At 43.3% G+C, this 24,708-nt stretch overlaps 1 protein-coding gene across 1 annotated transcript in view; it reads left to right on the top strand.

The window, feature by feature from the left end:
• Positions 1-24,708, top strand: part of vta1 (vesicle (multivesicular body) trafficking 1) — a 58,575-nt gene that overhangs the window by 2,977 nt on the left and 30,890 nt on the right. The window contains exons 2-3 of the mRNA XM_079996844.1: positions 16,107-16,201; positions 22,937-23,064. Of these exons, the coding sequence (XP_079852970.1) occupies positions 16,107-16,201; positions 22,937-23,064 (223 nt within the window). The remainder of the gene's footprint in view (positions 1-16,106; positions 16,202-22,936; positions 23,065-24,708) is intronic.

Below are 24,708 nucleotides of genomic sequence, written 5' to 3'. Positions count from 1 at the left end.
GAATAAATATACGGAAAGAAAAATACAAGTCTTTTAAATAGGGGGGCCTCAGATTACATTTATTTAGGTGGCCTCTGAGTTAAAGGTTGGGAGATGTTGGCACAAAGACTATCCTGCCTGAGATTGGTGGGCCCCTACACAGGGTGTGAGGGCTCTCAAGCCGAGGGAGAGCTATCTGCTTTCTTCCCACCCCCTTCCTCATCAGCACCTGTATCCTCCACACAGCGTGTTGTTGTTGGTGCTCAGTTGTTCTCAGCACCCTCAATCCATCCAACCCCAAATCCAATCGCAGCCGAGGAGATAGCAGCTGCCCTTCTTCTGTGGGTTGTCTTTTCCTATTAACGTTCACATTAACCTGCCGTCTTCATTTTCCCCGTATAGACCCATTGTTACTCTGATAAGGCTCAAGGAAGGCCATAAGGAACATATTTACTGCCATTAATGGCAACAAAAAAAGCTGATATGAGCCTGGATTTGTAAGTTCCAAACCCTTCTACCTCATTGAAAAGTTCAACATGTGGTGCAGTAGTCTGGCGAGGTTGATACTCAATCTCCTGTCTAAAAAAGATTGGATAAATCCATCTAGACCCCTTTTGCAAGTCTTTTATCAAACGCATATTATATATATATTGATCTTAGATCACTTGGCTATGTGGAGCTGGTTGGTAACGGATGCCTCAGCTGCTCTTCTCTTCCCTACGGACGGATGAAAAGATTTATATAAGATAAATGGATAGTGTGGAAACAACCGTGGCACCAAAGGCTTGTTTCATTTTGTCCCTGTAGAGGATTTAGTGCATGGTGTGTTAGGGCTGAATGATTTGGGAAAATAATCAAATTTGTATTTTTTTTTTTTGATTTTAAACCAAGATTGCGATATAGTATACATTTTAAATGTACTTTTTTTTAAGTGCTTTATCTTCTGTATCATTCACTAAACTCAAGCAATAAATCATTCTATAGTATGACACACAACACAACATTGGATTCAATCAACATATAAACTGCTATTTCCTGTTTCCTGCGAGGCCTACGTGTTATGATGAAATGAGATGAATTGATGCATGAATTCAGAAGAATAACATATCTTTAGTTAACTATTGAATTGTAAAACGGAAAACCTTGAAGCCTTCAAGCCTTGTTGTTCGACTCTGAAAATTCAAACATTCGAAAGAAATGTGAAGCGTTTGAGCAGAAATGAATTGTTTTTATAAGAATGTTGCACGCATACGTCCACATACGTCCTCTTTGTGCACACAAATCGATGAGCTTTGTCCGAGAGCCGCTCCGTGCATGTGCAGGGATAGGTTTGCTCATTTAATTAAAAAAATGTTTAAAACAAACTGACAGTGTTCTGAAAGAGGCTCCGCCCGGAATCTACAGGTTTTCCGGGCTCTGCCTGCAGCACATGCCCATGCACCGCCGCCTGGGACGGAGCACCGTTTCGCTTAATCGCTTCATTAGGCGTTTTTCTTTTCCATTCTTTGGGGGCCGCTTTCTGAAATCTCACAACACAGGATAAAGAGAGGGGGTCTTGGGAGCTTCGTCTTGTCAAAATTAACCCTAAAACCTATATGGCTGGACCTGTGTATGAAACGCTAGAGGGCTTTTCATTTGAAACAAATTTTAACAAAAGAAATGTTCAGTCTCCTTGCTGGATGTTCCGACACATTGAGAAGGAAAATGACAGCTTTTGTTGAGCAGTTTTTGTCCGTTATTAACAGGTGGCTTGCTTCATGGCTTGCTCTGCCAGGCAGAGGGGGCTGGCCCCGCCCCCCTCACACATGATAATTCCAACATTATGCCAGATTCTGAAAATAGCAAAAATGCTTCTTAGACCAATATTTTAATCATATTGCAAGTGAGAAACGGGTTGTATTGGCTAAATAAATAGAAACAATTTTTTTTTAATCCTCGTGCCACCCTGAATAGTCGAATATTCTCATTGAACAGCCGAATCCGATTCGACTGACAAAATTCTGAGTCGGGTACAGCCCTATTGTCATTTAAATGTGTACATTAATAAAATAATAGTAGGGTGGAATAAGTTTAACTGGTGTAATTAACAGGCGCTTTGCATCATGTGCCTTTGTATCAGCCAGATCGGTCATCGGTTAATCGGTTGATCGGCTAAGTGAACATAATGTCACATTGACGAGCACCGCTGCAGTTTGGCTCTCGACCAAAAGTCTGCAGGCGAGCGTGGGAGACGCTTCATACAGAGGGAAACAGAGGATTTTTCCAAACTATAATGTTAAGCAGGGATGCACTGATAGTGAAATTCTAGGGCGAAATCCATGTTTAAAATAACAATTTGGCTGATTGCTGATAACAAGGTTTTTTTTATTTTGTTTTTGTTTATTTATTCCCCCTTTTGTGCCGGGGAAACATAGAGATCTTCATGATAAGAATAACAAAACTGTTGTAAAGTCTCTGTCCTACCTCACATGTCTGTCGGTTTCATACAAATGTATGAAACAATGTTTAATATAACCTTTCACGTGACAAAGATTCTTTCTGTTTCTAAGGCCTTTTTAGCCTGCTATGCAACTACCTACTCAATGAGAATCACTTTTCAGTACTTACATAGCCCAACAAAAATTAAATTGATTACATGTAAATGTAAAAGCCATTAGAAAAGTCATAAAGTTAAATAATCAAATCAATAATCAAAGGCAAAATATTATAACTTTTTGCCGTCCTCCGGGATGGAATCACTGCCGGATGTGACGTAGCTGCCTTACAGTAAAGGAGAAAGCGAGGAGCCCACTCTGCTCTGCATGTCTGCTGTAGTGATAGATGTACGGCTCTTTGAAGGGAACCGGATCTTATGGCTCCGTCGGTTCCGAAAGTGGTTCAAAAAAGCGGCTCTAAGTATGTCCCCCCCCCTCCCCTGTTGTTTGTTTATTTATTTATTTTTATAATATTACAAAAAAAAGTTTCACAATAAATGAATAAATAAAACAAGCACTATATAGTTTGTTATTTTTTTGTGCAGAACAGGTACAAAACACACTTTCACACATAAATAACAATAGTAAAATAACCTTTGAAAAGAAAACAAAAAAACAATAGTAATAGCATCGTGTGTGAAGAAACAGTCTTTATTAGTCACGCAACACACCACACTACAACACATGCTTGCACACACACACACATGCACATGCTTTTGATGGTGGCCGGTGAAATGGCTCCTCTGCTTTTGACCCATCCTGGCTTGTCCTTCCTCCGGGGGCACAGCCAGGAGCAGTGGGCAGCGTACGTGGACGCGCCCGGGGACCAGGTGATAATTGTCCATCGCTGGTCAGACGATGATGGGTGCATGTTTTTGAGGGGGGTCCTTACTGACGTGAGGTGGAGGAAACCCCATGTGAGCACGGGGAGAACATGCAAACTCCACACAGAAAGGCTCCTATTTGGGAGATAACCCGCCGGAGCACGGTGCCAACAGCGCCCCAGGCGGGAATCGAACCCAGGACCTTCTTGCTGTGAGGCAGCAGTGCAATGTGTGTGTGTGTGTGTGTGTGTGTGTGTGTGTGTGTGTGTGTGTGTGTGTGTGTGTGTGTGTGTGTGTGTGTGTGTGTGTGTGTGTGTGTGTGTGTGTGTGTGTGTGTGTGTGTGCGCGCGCGTGCGCCTTGCTTTGTGATCCTGACGTAACAGTGGGTGCGCTCCTTTTCAGTCAGGGCACCTCCCGGCGAGGGCGGGAGGAGTCCCGGAGCGTGAAACTTTTGCAGATAGCATGACATATTTTTTTGTAAAACAGATAGATAGAAAAAAATGAAATGGCTCATCACCCTGCGAGACTTGGTTCCCTTCGTTCCGACAACAGAGCCGTTCAACAGAGCCGGATTGTTCATGAACGACCGAGCACGAGTCTGCTGCGGCGGACAGGAAATAATGAGCCCGCACCTCCAGCGCACACAGAAGTTATTTACCGGCGGATCTTGACCGCCCCAATATGGCGGCCATGTCAGACAACACTTCCCACAAAAATAAGTGGAGAATCGCAAACCTGATTGTGATTTTGAAGTTCAAAATCAAATGCTCATTTCGATCACCTTCCAACTTTGGACCGAAATCGTGACACCCCTACGGTTTTGCAGCGCCTATGGGAAGAGCCGGCCCCACCAACACAGCATTTAGCCGGTGCAAAATTAATGCGACACAAGAGATAAACATCGGCCGGTGCCATGGGTGAATGCACTCTTATTTGTCAATAGGCTGATGGCAGTCAACAAGGGGAATATGCGGCTGGAGCATTTCTTACATTACGTGAAGACGCTTGAGGCGGGTATGGCGGGTATGTCAATCATATAGGAGCCGGTGTCATAGTGACTGGCACCAGGTTTGAATCAAAACACAATCATTAGAGAGAGAGTATGTGTCGGTCAGTGTTGATATCGTGGTGGGCTGCCACAGTCACGGTTAAACATTCTCTCAAAACAAGCAGCACTAGTAGAGTTGGAGAGATTTTTTTTATTTTTGTAATGAAATGTTCGACGGTAAAGGGGGGAAAAGGATGCTCATGGGGAAGTAGGGTCCAGGTGTCTTCTGAGGAGAAGGGTCTTCAATGTGCTTATTGAATTCAATGTGCTTTACAAAAATATTTAACGGAACAAATTCAGTCGAATACATACATTAAAGATTTTCATTCTTCATTTTTCTGTAAGCAAGATAACAAGACATTGCTTTACTTTATACGGTATGTATATCACAAAATATGAAATAAATAACACATTTTGTTCAAAGAACACAACAACAAAAGAAAAGTCAACTTCAAATACAAATAAATATTGTTGTTTTGATTTGACAAGCTGAAATGAATACATGGCCGGAGTAGCAAAGTAAGCGAACAATGATTGCATAACTTACAAAATTTCAATATTACAATTTTCTAAAAAGATTCATAAATTGGAGGGGGAAAAAAAAAAAAAAAGAATTTAATCATATTAGAGTATCGATCTTTAAATTGGAAAAAAAAAAATTGGTCCCGAACACTGGTGTAGTGCAAAACCCCTCTCTGCTGACGAAGTGGTGTGGGAGCTCCTCCATCTGTTGTGCCCCAGCGGTAACACAAGCCATGCGTGTCGGGTGTGGCTCCGCCAGGGATCGGTCGCAGCTGATCTCTATCTGAGCACAGGTGCAGGTTCGGGGGGCGTAAGCGGTACATTGGGACGGGGGGGGGGGGGGACACGGACCCCTCCCAGAATTCATATTTGCATCTTGAAAGCCCGTCTTTTTATAGGTGCTTTGGACAAATTTTATTATTATTTTTTTTATTGCTGACATTTGGGTCTTGCGAGACCTTCTCCCTGTTTGGTTTTAGGTGCTGCTGCTCCTTAGGTTTCCGTACAAAGATGACGATGTATCATTGTGATATCAGGGGGTGGTAGCTCAGGACGTAGAGCTGGTGGTCTAGTAATCTAAAGGTTTGCGGTAAGGATCCCAGGCTCCTCCTGCTAGCATGCTGTAGTGTCCTTAAGCAAGACACTTAACCCCTAATTGCTCCTGATGGCTGCGTCCGTCGGTGTTTGAATAATTGTAAGTTGCTTTGGAAAAAGCGTCTGCTAAATGCAATGTAATGTAATGTAATGTAATCAGACTAGATGTGGTCTGGGATTTTGGTTATCTTAATATGGTGTTGGTCTATTTTATTATATTTTAACTTTCAAATATTTTTTGCCTTAATTCTTCAAGGCTGCATTTAGGTAAAGTAATGCAGTTTTCTGAACTTCATAGACAGTTCTAGCTGTTCTGACCAATGCCTCTACCTGCTTGGTCATAATATCCACATTACTATTGTTTTTCAAAGAATACTTGTGTGTAAGTATCTTATGAAAACACCAATTGCCTTCCCCAAAATATTGTCAAATTATCGACACTGAGATTTTCGTCGAGAAATATCATGATATTCAATTTTTTTTTTTTTTTTTACCCAGCCCTACTTTATATGAATCTATATTTCTGGTATGCCTTCAACCACATTTATGGCACTCCCTTTATCTGGCCTCCATCTCCATCCGTTTTACCCAGAGGAAGATTTAGAAGGGGAAGTCGATAAACAGTCTTCCAGCTAGTGTTTTGTAAGGTGTACAGTTGATTCTGTGTAGTCGCGGAAGGCCCTGTTCAAACGCTGAGTCATATTGATCTCCATCAGTCATGTCTTTCGGCTAAGCCTTGGAAGCCTTGGATGCTGTCATGCTATCTAGGCTGTAGCTGTTGTTTGTTGCCTTCAAGCGGAAATCCCACAGATCATCTTTGTTCCCGCCAGGAAAGGCGGACCCTGCCTCCGACAAAAGAAACAGCGTATGGAGGAGCAAACAGGCCACTGGAGGTCAGCAGTGTCATGTGATTTTATTGGTGTGTGTGTGTGTGTGTGTGTGTGTGTGTGTGTGTGTGTGTGTGTGTGTGTGTGTGTGTGTGTGTGTGTGTGTGTGTGTGTGTGTGTGTGTGTGTGTGTGTGTGTGTGTGTGTGTGTCATGAAAACCTACATTTACTGAGGAACTTTATTAGTGCCTCAGCAGTCGGCGAAGACGTTGGGAGCCCAGCAGAAATGAGTGAAGAGGAGAAGAAAGAATGAGGAGGATAGGAAGGATGGAGCCGAGAGGAGAGGAACCAAAGAGTAAAAGGAGGGAGGAGAAGGGGAGAGAAGGATAAAAAATGGAAGGATGGGGAAAGGGCAACAACGGACTATAATGTAAATGAGACAGCTTTAGTTTATTCCCGCTTGCTTTTGCCACTTTCACCATTTGTTTACAGCCACTTTTTTTTTATAGAATCCATTAAGCTCTGAAAGAGAACACCCGTCGTAGACGAGTTTGTCACAGAATCTTCTCGTCAGACTAATCGAAGCTCTCCGCGGCGCTCGCCTTGATGAAAAAAAGGTAATGCCGGCCCAAACTGTGTGAGGGGCTTTTGTTGCCGGCTCCATCCATCAGCGTCAGCGTCGGAGCTACGTCAGCAGCCCCTGTGTACAGTAGCCGTCTGTAACTCACCTCCACCTCGGAACAGCCCGGTCGATGCGCGCTCGACTCATGCGCGCTGATTTATTCACCACTAATGAAGTTTTAGTAAATCACTGGCCACGCACACACACACACACACACACACACACACACACACACACACACACACACACACACACACACACACACACACACACACACACACACACACACACACACTGTTGAGACCAGCGGTGGGGGAAAAAGTGTGTTTCTGATAACTAGATGTATGAATATCCTACAACAGTACCTTGATTTACAGTAAAAGTCATCCACTCACTCAACCCAATGTATTAAAGTATTTAAAGGTCCTAAAACAATGTCTTTACTTCTCTAGGTCGCTAGCTGTTGCCGCCTTCTGAAACTGAGCTTCGTCCAGTCTCCAAAACGGTCCTTCCAGCACTAAACGTTGCCTGCCCCGTGGGCCGAACTAATGGTGATAATGGTCTAGGGTTGGTTGCCTTAATGGTTTCCTGTCCTCATTGGCAGGCTCAAACTTAAACATAACCATTTTTCAGTTGAGTGGAAGAAAAGTCCTTTCAGTGAAAAAGTAAAACTAGAAAATAGCAGGTGTCGAAGATTTACAAACAATAGTTCTGTAGAAAGTATGTAAGCATTGACATGTGAAAGGTTCTTAAGTCCTATCTAATCAGTTTTAGTCCTGGTTGTGTTAGCCAGGCGGTTTAATTACAGCAAAGCTTCATGAACAAACACATTTCCAATGACTGAATTTCTGGTTTTATTCCTTTTTAAAGTGGTTGCTTCCACCAGTCGGTTAAGATTTCAGACAACTTTGAATCTTGTTCTATGTTCTGTATTTAGACATTGAATGTAATCTCCCTGAAGTGAAACCTTGTTCTGTGACTGACCAGATTGCTGAAGACAACTTCATTTATGACTTAAAAAAAAAAGAGTTTAAGGTATTGAAATGTCTTATTGAATTCAACAAAGGTTTTGACCCATAATAGTGTAAATTTCCATTAAAAAAAAAGTCAAATTAATAAAATGTATATATACAATGGGGCAAAAAAGTATTTAGTCAGCCACCAATTGTGCACGTTCTCCCACTTAAAAAGATGAGAGAGGCCTGTAATTTTCATCATAGGTACACTTCGACTATGAGAGACAGAATGGGGGGAAAGAATCCAGGAAATCACATTGTAGGATTTTTAATGAATTAATTGGTAAATTCCTCGGTAAAATAAGTATTTGGTCACCTACAAACAAGCAAGATTTCTGGCTTTCACAGACCTGTAACTTTTTCTTTAAGAGGCTCCTCTGTCCTCCACTCGTTACCTGTATTAATGGCACCTGTTTGAACTTGTTGTCAGTATAAAAGACACCTGTCCACAACCTCAAACAGTCACACTCCAAACTCCACTATGGCCAAGACCAAGAGCTGTCAAAGGACACCAGAAACAAAATTATAGACCTGCACCAGGCTGGGAAGACTGAACCTGCAATAGGTAAGCAGCTTGTTGTGAAGAAATCAACTGTGGGAGCAATGATTAGAAAATGGAAGACATACAAGACCACTGATAATCTCCCTCGATCTGGGGCTCCACGCAAGATCTCACCCCGTGGGGTCAAAATGATCACAAGAACGGTGAACAAACATCCCAGAACCACACGGGGAGACCTAGTGAATGACCTGCAGAGAGCTGGGACCAAAGTAACAAAGGCTACCATCAGTAACACACTACGCCGCCAGGGACTCAAATCCTGCAGTGCCAGCCGTGTCCCCCTGCTTAAGCCAGTACATGTCCAGGTCCGTCTGAAGTTTGCTAGAGAGCATTTGGATGATCCAGAAGAGGATTGGGAGAATGTCATATGGTCAGATGAAACCAAAATCAAACTTTTTTGGTAAAAACTCAACTTGTCGTGTTTTGGAGGAGAAAGAAAGCCGGGTTGCATCCAAAGAACACCATACCTACTGTGAAGCATGAGGGTGGAAACATCATGCTTTGGGGCTGTTTTTCTGCAAAGGGACCAGGACGACTGATCCGTGTAAAGGAAAGAATGAATGGGGCCATGTATCGTGAGATTTTGAGTGAAAACCTCCTTCCATTAGCAAGGGCATTGAAGATGAAACGTGGCTGGGTCTTTCAGCATGACAATGATCCCAAACACACCGCCCGGGCAACGAAGGAGTGGCGTCGTAAGAAGCATTAAAGGTCCTGGAGTGGCCTAGCCAGTCTCCAGATCTCAACCCCATAGAAAATCTTTGGAGGGAGTTGAAAGTCCGTGTTGCCCAGCGACAGCCCCAAAACATCACTGCTCTAGAGGAGATCTGCATGGAGGAATGGGCCAAAATACCAGCAACAGTGTTTGAAAACCTTGTGAAGACTTACAGAAAACGTTTGCCCTCTGTCATTGCAAACAAAGGGTATATAACAAAGTATTGAGATGAACTTTTGTTATTGACCAAATACTTATTTCCCACCATAATTTGCAAATAAATTCTTTAAAAATCAGACTGTGATTTTTTGGATTTTTTCTTTCTCATTTTGTCTGTCATAGTTGAGGTTTACCTATGATGAAAGTAACAGGCCTCTCTCATCTTTTTAAGTGGGAGAACTTGCACAATTGGTGGCTGACTAAATACTTTTTTGCCCCACTGTATATATATATTTTTTTTTTTTCAAATTTTAATTTCCAGCACTAGTTATATAATAGATTATATAATAATAATAATAATATGTTAGCTTCAATTCATATACATGGGGAAAGACATCAACCCCCCATCTGGTTTGGGGATTGACTTCAGTTAGGAGCAAGAGAGAGGAATATAAAGGGAACCTGATATCCAGCAGGGTTTGAATAGAGGGATAGGCTGATAAATGGATATTATGTGTGACGTCACCACCCTACTTGACGCCAATTTGCCCTGGCTTTTATTAGCCCCAGCACTGTGGTGGAACTTCTGTTTTGGAACTATAAACATGACAGGGACAGGCTGTGCCTTTCTGTGCCCACAGCAGAAGAGGGAGGGAGAGGGGGAGGGAGGGAGAGAATCACAGCAAAATCACAGGTTAATAATGAGGGAATCATCCTGGACAGAACACAGCACCGCCCCAACACCCCATACACTTCTGAGTGTATGGGGTGTCCAATTTGCCAGTCGGTTTGTAAAACTCAAACTCCAACCTGAGGCAGGCTGAGAGTAGACCAATCGTCATCTGGGCCGGATCTACTGACCCCTGACCCCTCACAGCGTTCTTTCGGCTTTTCCAATTGGCCAGTTTGGCCACCCCTGAAACAGTATTCACCAGGACATGGACAGATTGTTTGACACAGTGTAAACAGTACCAGAGAGAGAGAGAGAGAGAGAGAGATATGTTTGTGTGGCAGGCATCATGCCAGTAGGTGTGACGCGAGTACTAATTCCTGTCGTGATAATTACTAAATTGACTTATGGTATGGTGTATGGACATGACCTCGATCAGTTTTCTGAGCTTGATAATTGCCAGTTGTATCATACATACGAATGTCACCAGCATTTTAGCCAACATAATGCCACAATAAATAGCAGGGTTTTCCATAACATTATGGCACCTAAGCAGCGCCTTTCTCCAAACAAAGCAAATAAAAACTCTACTGTGGAGCAGATAAAATCTGAATTTGAAAAAATGGGTGTTCTTACAGTCCGTTGCCAAATGACCTGCCTGGCATGGTCCGGGTGCCGGTGTTTGGGACGGAATGTTCTCTACACTAGAGGACATAACTTCGGTGATGGTCAAGTTTATTTCCCACTTTCATCTCCTCATCTGTGGAATATCTGGACATTGTGGTCAAAGGTGCATTCTCCCTTGTACTCATAGTGAAACACCGTAGGAGAGGGAAACGTGCCGGTGCGCAAACATCGTACACAGTAAACCGGGAATATTTTTCTCTAATGTGTGTTCACTGTGCAACAAACTTATATGTAACTTTACTGCTCATCACATGTGAATTGATTGGCTAACGTTAGCCAAAACATTTATAATATATTTTTTTATTTATAAAAATAAAATAAAATAAAAAAATACACAATCAAATTCTAATTGTAGCATTTGAATAGTGTTCATTTCTTGAATATTTGAATTCCATTCTAATTCAGAATTTTGTTCCAGGAGCCATAGTGGGGCGGTACGACCAAGTGCTGCACAGTACTCAAGTCTCCATTACTTTTCGTCTCTTTTTTTTGGTAACCATTGCTCAATAAATGTTCACCAACTTTTGAGCAAGTTTTGAGCATAATAATGTTATATTAGTATAATAAAACAGCTAATTGTTGTTAATAATAAGGGAGACCAAACAAAGGAGTATAAACAAATACAATGTTTTTATTCAAATCATAATGTGAAAAAGAAGTCAAGCCACTAGTCAGCCGAAAAGAGCAGAAGGCTAAATCTGGTCACGTCTGCTGCCTTAGAAGATAACAATGCTTCATTAATCCTGGGGAAAGATTTGTGAACCATAACCACTATTCACTGTGGCTTTTCTACCCAGGTGCACATCTCAATCTGCCACCAGCTTTGTGCTTAAGAAAACTCTTTAACAAGCCCTGCAAGCAACCAAAATGAACTGCTCTGCTAATGCTGTCATTGATGCAACCAAAGTTGGCCTTGCATTCAAAAAGTATTTGTCACGTGGTTTTGGAGAGGTTGTAAAGGTGCACATGCAAAGGCTGACAATCATTACTTGAATAAATGCTGTAGCCCTCCTGTTCTGAGCATTAGACCATCCATAATTGTGACACAGTGAGGTGCTCATCTCACTGGCTGTTGTGACAACATTTAGCGTTGTCAAATCACACACCGCCCTAGCCAGGACTAATTACTGCTTAGAATATTGAACGTGTTTGATGTTTTCAGAGCAGTCGGCCAAAGCAGGAGTTCTGCTCTGATTAGTCTTTTGATATTCATAGTAAACACAGCCTTTATTTCAGAGAATCAAGTCAGACTGTTGTGATTTGGTTCAATTGGAATATTGTCTTTGACAGTAAATCATATTGTTGTCTGGTATTGTAAGGCAAGTTTATTTGTTTAGCACATTTCATACACAAGGGCAATTCAAATTAATTGACATAGGCATAAAAGGCATTATGTAAAAACGAAGAAGCATAGCAATGATCCTTTTTGTCTGAAACTTCCTTTTAAATATTTCTTTATTTCAAGACAATATGTTAATTATTGAACTCAGTAGGCACTGTGGCATTAACATGGTAGCCACTAAGTGTAATGGTTGACTGAGGTCAAAAACTCTGAAAGCTAAGTAGGCATGCCTGTCATTTTTAAGTTCTTATGACATCACTTCCTCGGTCATTGTCAAAGGAACTGTGTTACAGTTCACTGTATATGTGAACGCTGTAAGGCGCAAAGCAGCACAAAGGAGGGCTTTGTCGATTGGCGGATGGAAGGATGAAGTCCGGTTATGCAGCTTGATTTGCCTTACGGAGTGCTGGACCACCTTACTGGCTGTTGACTTGACTTCCAAACTGTCAGTCCGCCTGACAGAAGACAGGACTACTTTGTTGACTGATGATCTGCCTTGCGACGAAACTGGACAAGCTAAGCTCGTCTTTATTTTGTCACTGTACACACCACAACCTGTAGTACGTGCAGCTGACAGACGACACACATACATGCAATTAATGGAAGCCGTGAAATATGTTCTCCACTTTTTTTTCCTATCCTAGGCTTGTCCTTCTTCTGGGGGGCACGCCAGGAGTGTTGGGCAGCTTACAGCGCCCGGGGACCATCGCTGGTCAGATGGTGTTTCTTACGGTTGTTTTTTTTAATGGGGGTTCTTACGATGTTTCATTGAGGAAATCCCATGCAAACACGGGGAGAACATGCAAACTCCACACAGAAAGGCCCCTAATCGGTAGACAACCCACCGGAGCGCGGAGCTGGAATCTGACCTCGGACCTTTGTGCTGTGAGGTAGCGATGCACTGTGCCACTGTCTGTTGGCCTGCCTGTATGCCTGTTGGCTTGCTTTGCTTTACTATCAGTTGGCCTACCTTTTTAACTGTTGGACTACCTTACTAACTGTTTTCTGCCTGGATGACTTGTTTCTGTCCGACAATCCAGCTGATTGCTTCTCATATAAGCACATTCCTCTTGCTTGAGTGTTTTGGAAAGAGTGAGTGCTGCAGGGTTTGGTGGCCTGGCAGCAAGTCTCCAGCCTGAAGCAGTACATTGTTCTGGGAATAGCAGCCGTGACAGTGACAGTGTAAAGTGACTCAGACACCGACCATATGGTGAAAAACAGTATAGAGCCCCAACAGGACTGGGACTGGACACTAAACACCGCCGGGCAATGTCTTGCAGACCCTTGTAGTTCGTTACAAGGTTGGTAGTTTGAAGTCATTTATATATTCCAATATTCATCCATCCATTCATTTTTCTTTAACCGCTTTGCACAATCATGGAGAACAAGAAGAAGAAATATCATTTAGTCCCCATGGGGAAATTGGTCCTCTTCATTTAACCCACCCTAACCATTTAGGGGCAGCCCACTCCAGTTCTAGTGCCAGCGCCTTGGTCACGGCCATTGGTAGGCATGTGAACCTGATGTGGATGTCTTTTAGGGTGGGAGGAGACCAGAACACCGGAGAAAACTCATGTGAACATGGGAATAACTTGCAAACTCCGCACAGAAATGCTGAGTCGGGTTCAAACAGACAAACTTGTTGCTGTGAGGTAACAGTGCTAACCGCTGAGCCACCTGGTTAAGGTGGGGTGGATAGGATTTGGGGTGAAGAAAGTTAATTTTGGGACCAGAGGAAAAAAGGAAAATGTTAGAATGAACAATGAGTAGATGCACATGGAGGGTCCCGTTGAGAAGCTGAATCCAAGTGGGGATCCAACTCTGAGAAGGAGCAGGTGTGTACGCATGCAAATGTGACTTATTGACGACAACGGTCCACGTTACCTTTCAGACGGTTCAAATTGTTGGTTCTTGGACCGCTGTAGGGTCACACATGGTAATTCATGAACCATTCACACAAATGGGCAGTTTAGAGTCTCCAATCAGCTCAAGCTGCACGTATTTGGAGGTGAGAGGGTATCGAAGCATCTGTTGAAAATCCCCCGCGTCTATTCAAATTCCCCGAGTTCAAATGTAATTCAATATTTGAATGTTCACAACAGAGTTTCCCTTAGAATACATTGGTGCCGGTCCACCTGTCCTGGATGATTTTAATGTCCCTGACCAATGGGAGATATTCTGGTCAAATATTATCTGTGTTTATTGCACTTAAAAACAATTGATAGGCAAGCTATATAAAGAATGAAATCATAAAGGCACGTAGATTTATAATATTATTTTTATTGAATATTAAAAATAAAATAAGTCCTGCCAGTAAGCTGTTTTATAAATGAATAAATATTATGAATATTACTACTTGAAATCAAATAATTTCCGTTCGTGATCAATAAGTCATAAGTGCAGCTGCTTTAATTAACGTTTGACTTTATTAAAATTTTGATAAAATCCAAAACAAATTAAATATGACAACCAGGTCTTAATAAATAATCGAGAGAAAGAGATTTCAACATATTTTCCCGGTCAAAAACCGGCAATTACCAGATAACGGAAACCATCGTTCATGATCCTTTAAACACTGAAAGAAATTAGATTGAGGTCATTAGGGTACAAACTGCACCCCCTTGGGGGTGCGCGGTCTCCACCTGGGGCTGCGGGTTCTCCTCCGGGGGGCGGGGTCTTCCCTGAGGGTGCATGGTCTCCTCGTGCTCCCTGGGACTGGGTTATGCTCCTTGGGGCCGAGCCTAGGGGTAACTCCGGATTTCCGGCTTCTCTGGCGGTCCGGGGGTCTTCTGTGGCTGCAGGGCGGGGTGCTTGGGGTGTTCCTGCAGCCGTGGGGTATCTATGCAGCTGCGGAGCTCGGTGGGGGGGCGGCTTCGGGGCCCTTTCCGCGGCTTGGAGGCCCCACGACATAATTAGTCCTGTACACTCACTGGTGGACAACACACACACACACACACACACACACACACACACACACACACACACACACACACACACACACACACACACACCAACACCCTCCTGGTTGAAATCCTCAACTTTCCTCCCTCATTTACTGCCATAACTAAGACAGGAAGAGGCCACGTGCCCGATGGCTGTTCCAGTTTTCCTGGACTCAGGTTTTTCAATACATGTTGTCGTCCAATGTTTACGTTTTTCCGTGTACATGTTGTTTGGTTCTATGTTCATTTGTCTCACTATGTTCTATGTTCATTTGTCTCACTACTCCAAGAGGAAGAGAATCTTCCTCTTGGAGTAGTGATTAGTTGTTTATAGACCCAAACATGGTAAAATTGTTCTCCAAAGAGGGGGATTGGTGGCAACTCTCTATAACAAAAAGCTGTGCTCTTGTCATCCTACAGGTTGTCCGCAGGACAGAGTTATCACAGCAGTTCTTGATGATTTAAGAATTAATAAAGCGTTGAATTGCAGGTTGAGAAGTTGAACTCCACTTGCAGACTAACTCTGTCCAAGATGCAATCGCATATAAATACTCTGTTGTATGCCCAGCATGCTGACAGCACAGGTTAAAAAAATAAAATAAAGTACAATATTGCTTTCCTTTTGTTAAACCTTTAGCTTTTCTCAGCTTGAAACACCTAAGAAATATAGATTTTTACACATTTAGAATATTTAAACTTTTTTCAGTGTTTTGTTTTGAATTATCAATTCATGTTGATCAATCCACTTTGTCAGCCCTGACGTTGGTTAGTCAGTCATTCAGTCATCCAGAGAACCAGTGATCCAGCCAACATGTCAGTCTGCCAGTTGCTGTTTAAGAGACAATTTGAGCCGAGAGCTAATTGACAGGGTTGGGATTATGGGAGTTTGAGTTACAAAAGAGAAAGATGTCTTTTTATATTTGAGGTGGAAACCAATACAGTGCTTTTCATGTTGTTCACTGTGCAATTGATCTGTTTTTAACAGAGCTGTTAAAAATTGATCAGGACTTCCTCTGTGGAATATTTCGGAACAATCGAAGGGGGGATTGGGTTTATTATAGGATAAAATAATGTTCATTCTGACCTTTTCTGTGCTTGTCTGTTTCTCTCTCGCTTCTCCACAGGTCGTCTCTATGCTATGCAGACTGGAATGAAGTTGGACAGTAAAACACCAGAATGCCGAAAGTTCCTGGTAAAACTCATGGACCAGCTGGAGACGGTAAAAACACACATACACACACACACACACAGCCGCGATCTGCACTTTTGAAGTTGGAAAATGTTCAATTTAACCAAGGGTGGATTTTATTTTTCCAAACAAAAGAAATAAGATAATAATTAAAGCAACTGAGGTTCTTCCCCGACCGGGGTATTCGTTTAGAGAGTTCACTCCTTGGATAGGGCCTGGGGGAGGGGGACACACAGGACAGGTGAAAGACACCGAAGGCCGAACGCTGTTTAACATTCAGGAAGGGGTTAGCCCGGAGGACTCCTTCTCTTCGTCCCGAACTCTGGCCTATAGCTCCTTCTGCGAAAAACAGCACTTTACACAAAATCATCCAGAGGTCCAGAGGGAGTCTTCATTAGTACTACAGGCCGGAGGCCGCTTACCCTACAGAGGATTCAGCATATCTGCCAGTGTGCTGAGAGATCCCTCCCCTCCCTCACTGGGGAGAGACTGTCAGGCTAAAGCAGGCAGGTAAGTGGGTCACTTGCAATTGACTGCCAGGTGTTCACTATTCCCAGGAATTAACAGCACTCTACCTGCCAACTTGGGCTGTCATGGTCCTGCTGTCCTTCTCCAGCCCTTTAGGAGTGCTGAGGTTCTCCTGGCACTCCACATATCCTTCCCCCCAGGTCCATGCTAGTGCAGGGAGCGACAGCCCACAGACACTCATCCCTGAGTGTCTGTGGCAAGGAATCTGCATTCTTGTAGACTTTTCCCACCTTGAAGTGAGCTTTCGAGGAACCATCTTGTCAACCTGGCATTCCTTTCCTTGTTTAAGCGCATCGACCTAAGTGGTGTGTGATCAGTCACCAAGGTGAATCGTCTCCCCAACAGATAATAACGTAGCTTGTGTAGTGCCCACTTTATTGCCAAACATTATTTTTCCACGACCGTGACGCTGCTGCGTAGTTCCTGTGGGGCCTGAGGATTTTATCCATAATGTGCTGGAACTTCCCGGGGGCCCCATGAACCCCAAAGGGGAGTACTCAATACTGGTTGAGGCCATCTGCACTGAAGAACACCATCTTCTCCTTGGCCTGCCCAGTGAAGGGTACCTGCCTCTACCCTTTAGTTAAATCCAGGGTGCTAATGAATCTGGTGGTCCCCAGGCACTCGATCAGCTTGTCTATTCTTGGCCTTGGGTAGGCATCGAACTGGGAGATCTCATTCAGCTTGCGGAAGTCATTACAGAACCTCAGGGACCCGTCTGGTTTCGCCACCATCACTATAGGGCTCAACCAGGCACGGTGGGACATCTCCAGTACTCCCATCTCTAGCATATTTTGGATCTCCTCCCGGACATCACCCCGTCTGGCCTCAGGGATGCGGCATGGCCACTGTCAGATGATCTTCCCTGGTTCGGTCACAATGTCATGGGCAATGACTGTTGTTCTCCCAGGCCAGGCGGAAAACACATCGGCAGTCCTCATCAGGATCTCCCGTAGGTCTTGCTGTTGGCCAGGGGCCAGCTGCACTCCCATATTGACTTTGGCAGGTTCCTGGGGGTAGACATGAGCTGTGAGGACAGGGGGCGGGGTGCGGTAAGGGTCAAACCACTTTTTCAGTAAATTCACATGATCGATCTGGTGGCCTTTATGCCAGCCTGGCTGTCTTACCAGGTAGTTAACAGGGCCTGTCCTGTTCACGATTTCATAGGGACCCTGCCATTTGGCCAGGAATTAACAGTTATTAGTGGGGACCAGAACCAGTACTTTTTCTCCTGAATGGAACTCCCAGACTTTGGCTCCCCTGTTGTAGACACGTGCTTGGATGTCCTTGGCCTTCCTCATGTGCTCTCGTACGACCGGTCAGACCTGAACCATCAGTTGCATCATATGCTCAAATACAGACCGGTGAGGTAAGGGTTGTTCCTCCCAGGCTTCTTTTGCCAGGTCCAGCATTCTCCTGGGTCTCCGACCGTAAAGGAGCCCCAACAGGGAGAACCCTGTAGAGCTCTGGGGCACTCCTCTAATGGAGAATAGGACAGGGTAGCAACTAATTCCAGTTTTTCCCCATCAACATCAAGTAAGTTATGCAACATTTGCTTCGGGGTTTGATTAAACCTTTCAACCAGACGATCTGTCTGTGGATGATAGTTAGACGTATGTAGCTGTCTCACCTTGAGCCTTCTGCACATCTCTGTCATTACCTCGGACATGAACAGGAGCCCTGGTCTGTCAAGATCTCTTCTGCTATGCTGACCTGGCGACGGCCCGTGCAGTAGCAGTGTGTAAGGGGATGGCCTCAGGGTACCGGGTGGCATAATTCAGCAGGACCAGGATGAAGTGGTGTCCCCGACTGGACTTGGGGAGGGGTCCCACAACGTCCGTCTGCTAAATGGTGTGTCGATGATGACTAAAAGGTATGAGGGGACTATGGTAGTGGGCCTTGGGCGCGGTCCTCTGGTACTCAGCACAGTGTCGGCAGGGATTGAAAAGACCTATGAGCAGGTGTTGGCTCAGTTCTACTGGCCAGGTGTCAAGAGGGCAGAATTCTAAGGTGGGCACCGAGGAGGTGAGTGTGGGCGAGGTAAAGGATCTTTGAGACATAAGGCTTTGGTACAAGCAGTTGGTTAACACAGCCCTCTGTGTTTTGATTCTCCTGACAAGTACTGGGAAAGAATTCCAGCCCAGTGGGCTGCAGGCCATTGTTCTCTGGCGGCTGTTTGCTCAAAAAGTCAAGGTAGGCCTCTTCATTATTGTCTGGAGTCAGCTTAGTCAGGACATCTTTGGGGCTGTGGGGGATCTCTCCAGCTGGGGTCAGCCTTTGGCACAAGGTTGCCATTGCTGCCTAGAGCTCCAGTTATCCCTTCAGCAAGCGGCAATTGCTTGTTCTATTTGACTTGCAATGGGGTTTTAATTTCCCAAAATTCAAATGAGCGACCAAAATGAGAATTGGGGGTGCCAGCATTCTCCACCATATGTGGCAACCACGGCTGTGATAGGCACTTTCAAAGTTGGGAAAATTTAAATTTAACCAAGGTTCGATTTTATTTTGCCAAACAATTGAATAAAATAATCAATGAAGCAACTGAGGTTCTTCCTGGACCGGGGATAGCAGAGGTTAGCCCAGCGGACTCCTTCTCTTCATCCCAAACTCTGGCGTATAGCTCCTCTTGCGAAAAACAATCCTTTATGCAAAATCATCCTGAGGTCCACTATTAGGAAGTCTTCATTAGTTCTACAGGCTGGAGGCTGCTTACCCTCCAGAGGATTCAGCATATCTGCCAGTGTGCTGAGGGATCCCTCCCTCACTGGGGAGAGACTGTCAGGCTGAAGTAGGCAGGGAAGTGGGTCCCTTTCAATCAACTGCCAGGTGTTCGCTATTCCCAGGAACGAAGATACTGGGAATGATAATATTGATTTGCCATGACTTATGCGTTACATATTACAAATATTGAAAATGTTACAGTAGTAGCACATACTGCAAAAACATAAACATAGTTCTTCACACTTCTTAATGAGGCCAGTTCCAGTGCTAATAGTAATGAATAAAGTTAATAGTGTAAAACAAATTCCTGACCTATGGCTTTAAAAAGACAGATAGCTGAAAACCTTTCTTTAATTGCCTCACTCAGTATTGAGTGAGGTCACATCCTAAGATGTGACGTTTTGAAAATGGGCTGGAAGGAAAACATAGAAAAAAATCAGTAACCATTTTCACTATGAAGACGGAATGTGAGAGAAGGAATCTGCCTTTAACCACCAAAAGCCGAGCCTGGGTCCACCAGTCCTTCTTGTGAGATATTTACAGTCCCTATCACAACAGAGACTTGCCTTTTTTGCAGCGAGCGTTTAATGTGTGGTTGTTTTTTTGCTGTTATAACATCTATTTTTGCTAAAAGTGATACTGCGGCTGCATCGGCACGATCGTCTATGGGAGCTGCGGGGCTTCCAAAAGCCAATAGATTAATGACTTTTCTACACACTCACACTCAAACTCACACTCAAACTCACACACAGACACACACACACACACACACACACACACACACACACACACACACACACACACACACACACACACACACACACACACACACACACACACACACACACACACACACACAGGTACAGCTACTTGAGCAGCCTTTGTGAAAGCCTTGACATTTGCCGCCATTGTCCCAGTAGCCGGGACAATGGTGGTGCCTTTGAGAGGGGTTACGTTACTCCAGGCAAGTGCATTAACCAGTGTGCGTGCGTGTGTGTATGTGTCTCAAGTTGGCCTTCATTCAAAATCATTTTGCCCATAATTCATGGTTGAACATTATCAATTTTAGCAATGCTTCACAAAATTATGTGGAAGTTTATTGTAGCCGTTTCCATGGTTTCACCGATTCCCGGCAATAACTGGAACTGGTCTGAGAAGAGAGTGATATGATAATTATAATGCAAAAATCAGAAGGATTTCTGGATTTTTTTGGGTAAGATACTGGAATTAAAGCTTAATTTCGTTTTTGTGTTAAAAAGAATAGAATGACCGTCCTCTGCTGTGCTCATGAACAGTCAGATACTGTCTTTCTGATACGTGAGCGCCCTCCTGTCATGCAGTTTCCTGACAAAACCCAAGGAAAATATTTGCAGAACACGATTAAGTTCCTGACTTCCCTGGAAGGCACCCACTGTGATTGGATTTATCTGAGTGGGTCGAGACTTTGTGATTCCATTTGGTGTGAGTCACGAGGCGGCATGGAGGGTTGAGTGGATCTGGTGGTGGGGTCACTGTCGAGGTGAACCGGGATAAACTACTGGATTACGGTGAACTGGACCGGTGGGAGGCTGAAGAGCTGGACACTGTAGTTCTCTACTTCTCTCTGGCTCTACCAGCCAGGGACGATATCACAGCGTATATTGTGGGTCATTAAAAAGAGATTATTATGAAATTTGGGCTTTGAATTGCATTAAGGAGTATGAAATTCGATTTTTGGAAGCAATAAACCGTGTGTCTCTAATAAAAACCTGAACAACTTTTTTTTCTTTTCAAATGTTATATTTCTCTAAAATTGTTTCTGAATTTAGATTATTATTATATTGTTTATTTTAGCAAACATGTGTTTATCCAGACACAAGGGATATTGCGGATAAGGTCGTCTCAAATTTATTTTTCTATTATTTGATATATCCATGTATATTTTCTTTTTTATGTCATATTACTTTTTGTGACTAATAAAGCCCAGAAATGGTCTTGGTTTTCCACAAAGCAGCCTAAAAATGTTAAAAAAAAAAAAAAAAAAAAAAAAAAAAAAGCTTTGTGTGTGAGGTAAATGTGTGATGCGCTTCATTTTAGGCTGTTGTGACCCGTTGTTTGCATTGCAAATTCAATTTTAGTATTTTCGAACGGTAAGGTTGTTGTCCATAGTTGATGGACAATGTTGAATTAGTTACCAAAGTAAAAAATAAATAAAAACTCCCAGACATCCAGTTTACGTCAATATTTGAATATTCACATCCCTTCAGATGTTTGAATAATGTAACACCCCTTTTCTTGTGAAACTGTAGGAAAAGAAAAAGAGCAAAAAAAAAATAATAATAATTTGAATGAAATTAAGGAGATCTGGTGAATGAAGGGAGAGTGTCGCTCTGAGCCAATTAACACGGTTCTGGAGACAAACACTTTGTACATAATTATACACACATATGTCTTGTTTGACATACAGTACTTCATATAGAGATGTAAACACACACACACTCCCCTTGAGGCAGGACTTTTCAGAGCTTACAAGAGCGTCATTAAAATCACACTGACAATCTGTCTCTCTGAGTAATCTCAACGCACATCACACTTCTGCAGTTATCAGATGTGTTAGTGGTTGCCTATATATGTGTACAGTATACTGTATTTATCTATATACCTTATATCTATAGATAGACGTTTCCAAGCTGACAGACTTTATTTATTTATTTTTTATTTTTTCCTCGTCCGTCTGTTGTGTTTTTCTAAGCAGGTAGAAAAGAGTCAATAAACAAGACGGGAAATAAAATATGAGGATATTCATATTTTGAAACTTTCCCGAGGAGTTTGGTAAGATCGTTTCTGATAGTTTGACCTTTCGCAACAGGATTCCTTCTCATGACGTCAGGGCTACAACGTCTCCCCCCGCTGCGTAGAAAAAAAACCATGAATGAAACATCAGAGTTGACGGTGAAGTTAACTCACGGTCCCATCAAGACTGAGAGCTTCCTTTTCCCCCTGTAACACCGCTGCACACACGTAAAACAAGACTTAAATGAGCGGTAACTCATTGCCAAGTGAAGTGTTATTGACACGTTTCTGATGGCCGCAGAAGGTCGCTCACTCTTTTGTGAACGGTGGATTGCAGCCCCAGTCACAGACTCGACCAGAAGCCACTTCTCTACGTGGACCTGCTGCCACACCCTGTTTACACACAATCTAATTTGTCCTTTAAAGGTCAATGCTTTAGGCTTTTTGTTTCCTGGAAACTATTAAATAAGAGCCCTTTGGCTAATAATGTTCCCACATGACAACCAGACACCAAAACTTTATTTCATTTTTAAGTGTCTTATGTTATTGATTTGATTTTTTTAAATAATTGTATTGAAGTTAAAGTTGGCATTTTTCTGCCACTAGAGGGAGGACTAGTATATCATAAACTGATGTAAACGAACCAAGAATGGCACTTTGGGGTTTTTTGCTTCGCCGGTCACCATCTCGATTGAACCTTTCATTTGACAGGTTTTGCTTTGTGTGCTTGTGTGTGTTGTGCAGATGAAGAAGGAGCTGGTTGAGAACGAGTCGATCAGTCAGGAGGTGGTGGGGAACGCCCACATCGAGAACTACGCCCTGAAGATGTTCCTCTACGCCGACAACGAAGATCGAGGCGGACGCTTCCACAAGTACGCAAACCTAACGCTCCACATCTGCTGATAACCTGCGCTTTATTATGTATCGCCTTTGGGTGCTATCATTGTCATAGTGTTGTTGGAGGACATGACGCCAAAATTCTCACAATATCATATTATCGTCTTTGAAAGGGAGGATCTTTGGGGGAAGTTTTATTTTAAGTTTATTTATTTGTTCAATGTATTTATTTATGAAATGCATTTATCTATTGGATTATTATTATTATAACATTCCATTTCTCTAGATTATCACATAAATATCAATATATTATCAGTGCTTGAAGAGGAAATAAATATGTGTTGGTACTCCCCTTGTTCACATGGCCTTTTTTAATATATAAATACATCTAAAATAAATGTATTTAAATTTTTGTTTTGGAGCTCGCAGCTTGTGCGTTCTAATAATTAAAAGAAAACATGCTCTCGACTGGCACCCTGGCTCAATAAAAGATGATATATTTTACAATAATTCCACCTGATTTGTCCACTTGGGAGGGCAGAACAGAGTCTGGGCAGCTCATGACAAGTTCGGGGCGTTAGAAAAAAGTCCTGGTACGCCAGAGGGTGAAACGTACTGGTGAGTGTCAGCCCACTTCAAGCACTGAGTATTCTACCGTATTGTCCAGCCAACGTGGAGGTAGAGCGGGTCGGCTAGTCATTGGATGGTTGCAGGTTCCATCCCGGCTCCTCCTGGTAGCGTGCTGATGCGTCCTTGAGCAAGACACTTAACCCCCTGACTGCTCCCTGGGCACCTCTATATGGCAGCCACTGCTCCTAGATACCTCAGTTACTCGGAGGGTAAAATGCAGAGAAATGCATTTTGTTGTCTCAGTACGTGTGCTCTGCGCAATGACAATTACCGTATTTTCCGGACTATAGAGCGCACCTGTATATAAGCCGCATCCGCTCTATTTAAAAAAAAAAGAGATATACAAGCCGCACCGGGCTATAAGCCGCAGATATCTATGTTGAAAAATTAGATATTTACTGCATGTACAGAACGATTTTGAACTGTAAATGTACATGTATGTACCTGAACAGATTCTTTCCGAACAGTGCCTTTTAACACGGCAGCAACTTTGCTGATTAAAACGGAACAGAACCAAGAGAAAAAAAACGGCATTTATTTACCTTCATTTTTCAGTCTCGCTCCGTGTCACTGTCATCCTCCGGTGAAGTTGACTCTGAAGGTGCGCCGCTCGCTTCGCGTAGCAGTCCAGCCTTTCGGAACCCGTTGGTGATGGTGGATTTTTTCACAGCACTCCACGCTGTTAGTGTCCACTGACAGACATCAGAAAAAGATGCTTTTCGCATGCGGCCAGTTTTTGTGAATGACTTCTCACCACTTGTCATCCAAGCCTCCCACTCAACCCGGAGTGCAGCTTTAAATGCCCGATTCACACTGATGTCGATGGCCTCAACTTTAAACTTGCATCATACAAACTTCTTCGTGTGGGTTCCGTGATGAAGGGGCGAGGATTTGAAAATAATTACCAGTTGGTAATTTATCGTCCGCGTTCTATCTGCTAAAGAAAAAGTAGCGTATTCTTCTTTGCATCGATTTTTCGTCCATCTTATTTTTGATTCTAATTCCGGTTAGAGCGCTCCTAGCGGTGGAAGAAAAATCCACAGAATAGC

Source organism: Zeus faber, assembly GCF_960531495.2.
Source record: "Zeus faber genome assembly, chromosome: 2".
Lineage (NCBI taxonomy): Eukaryota > Metazoa > Chordata > Actinopteri > Zeiformes > Zeidae > Zeus > Zeus faber.
This window is presented reverse-complemented; position numbering and strand designations above follow the sequence as displayed.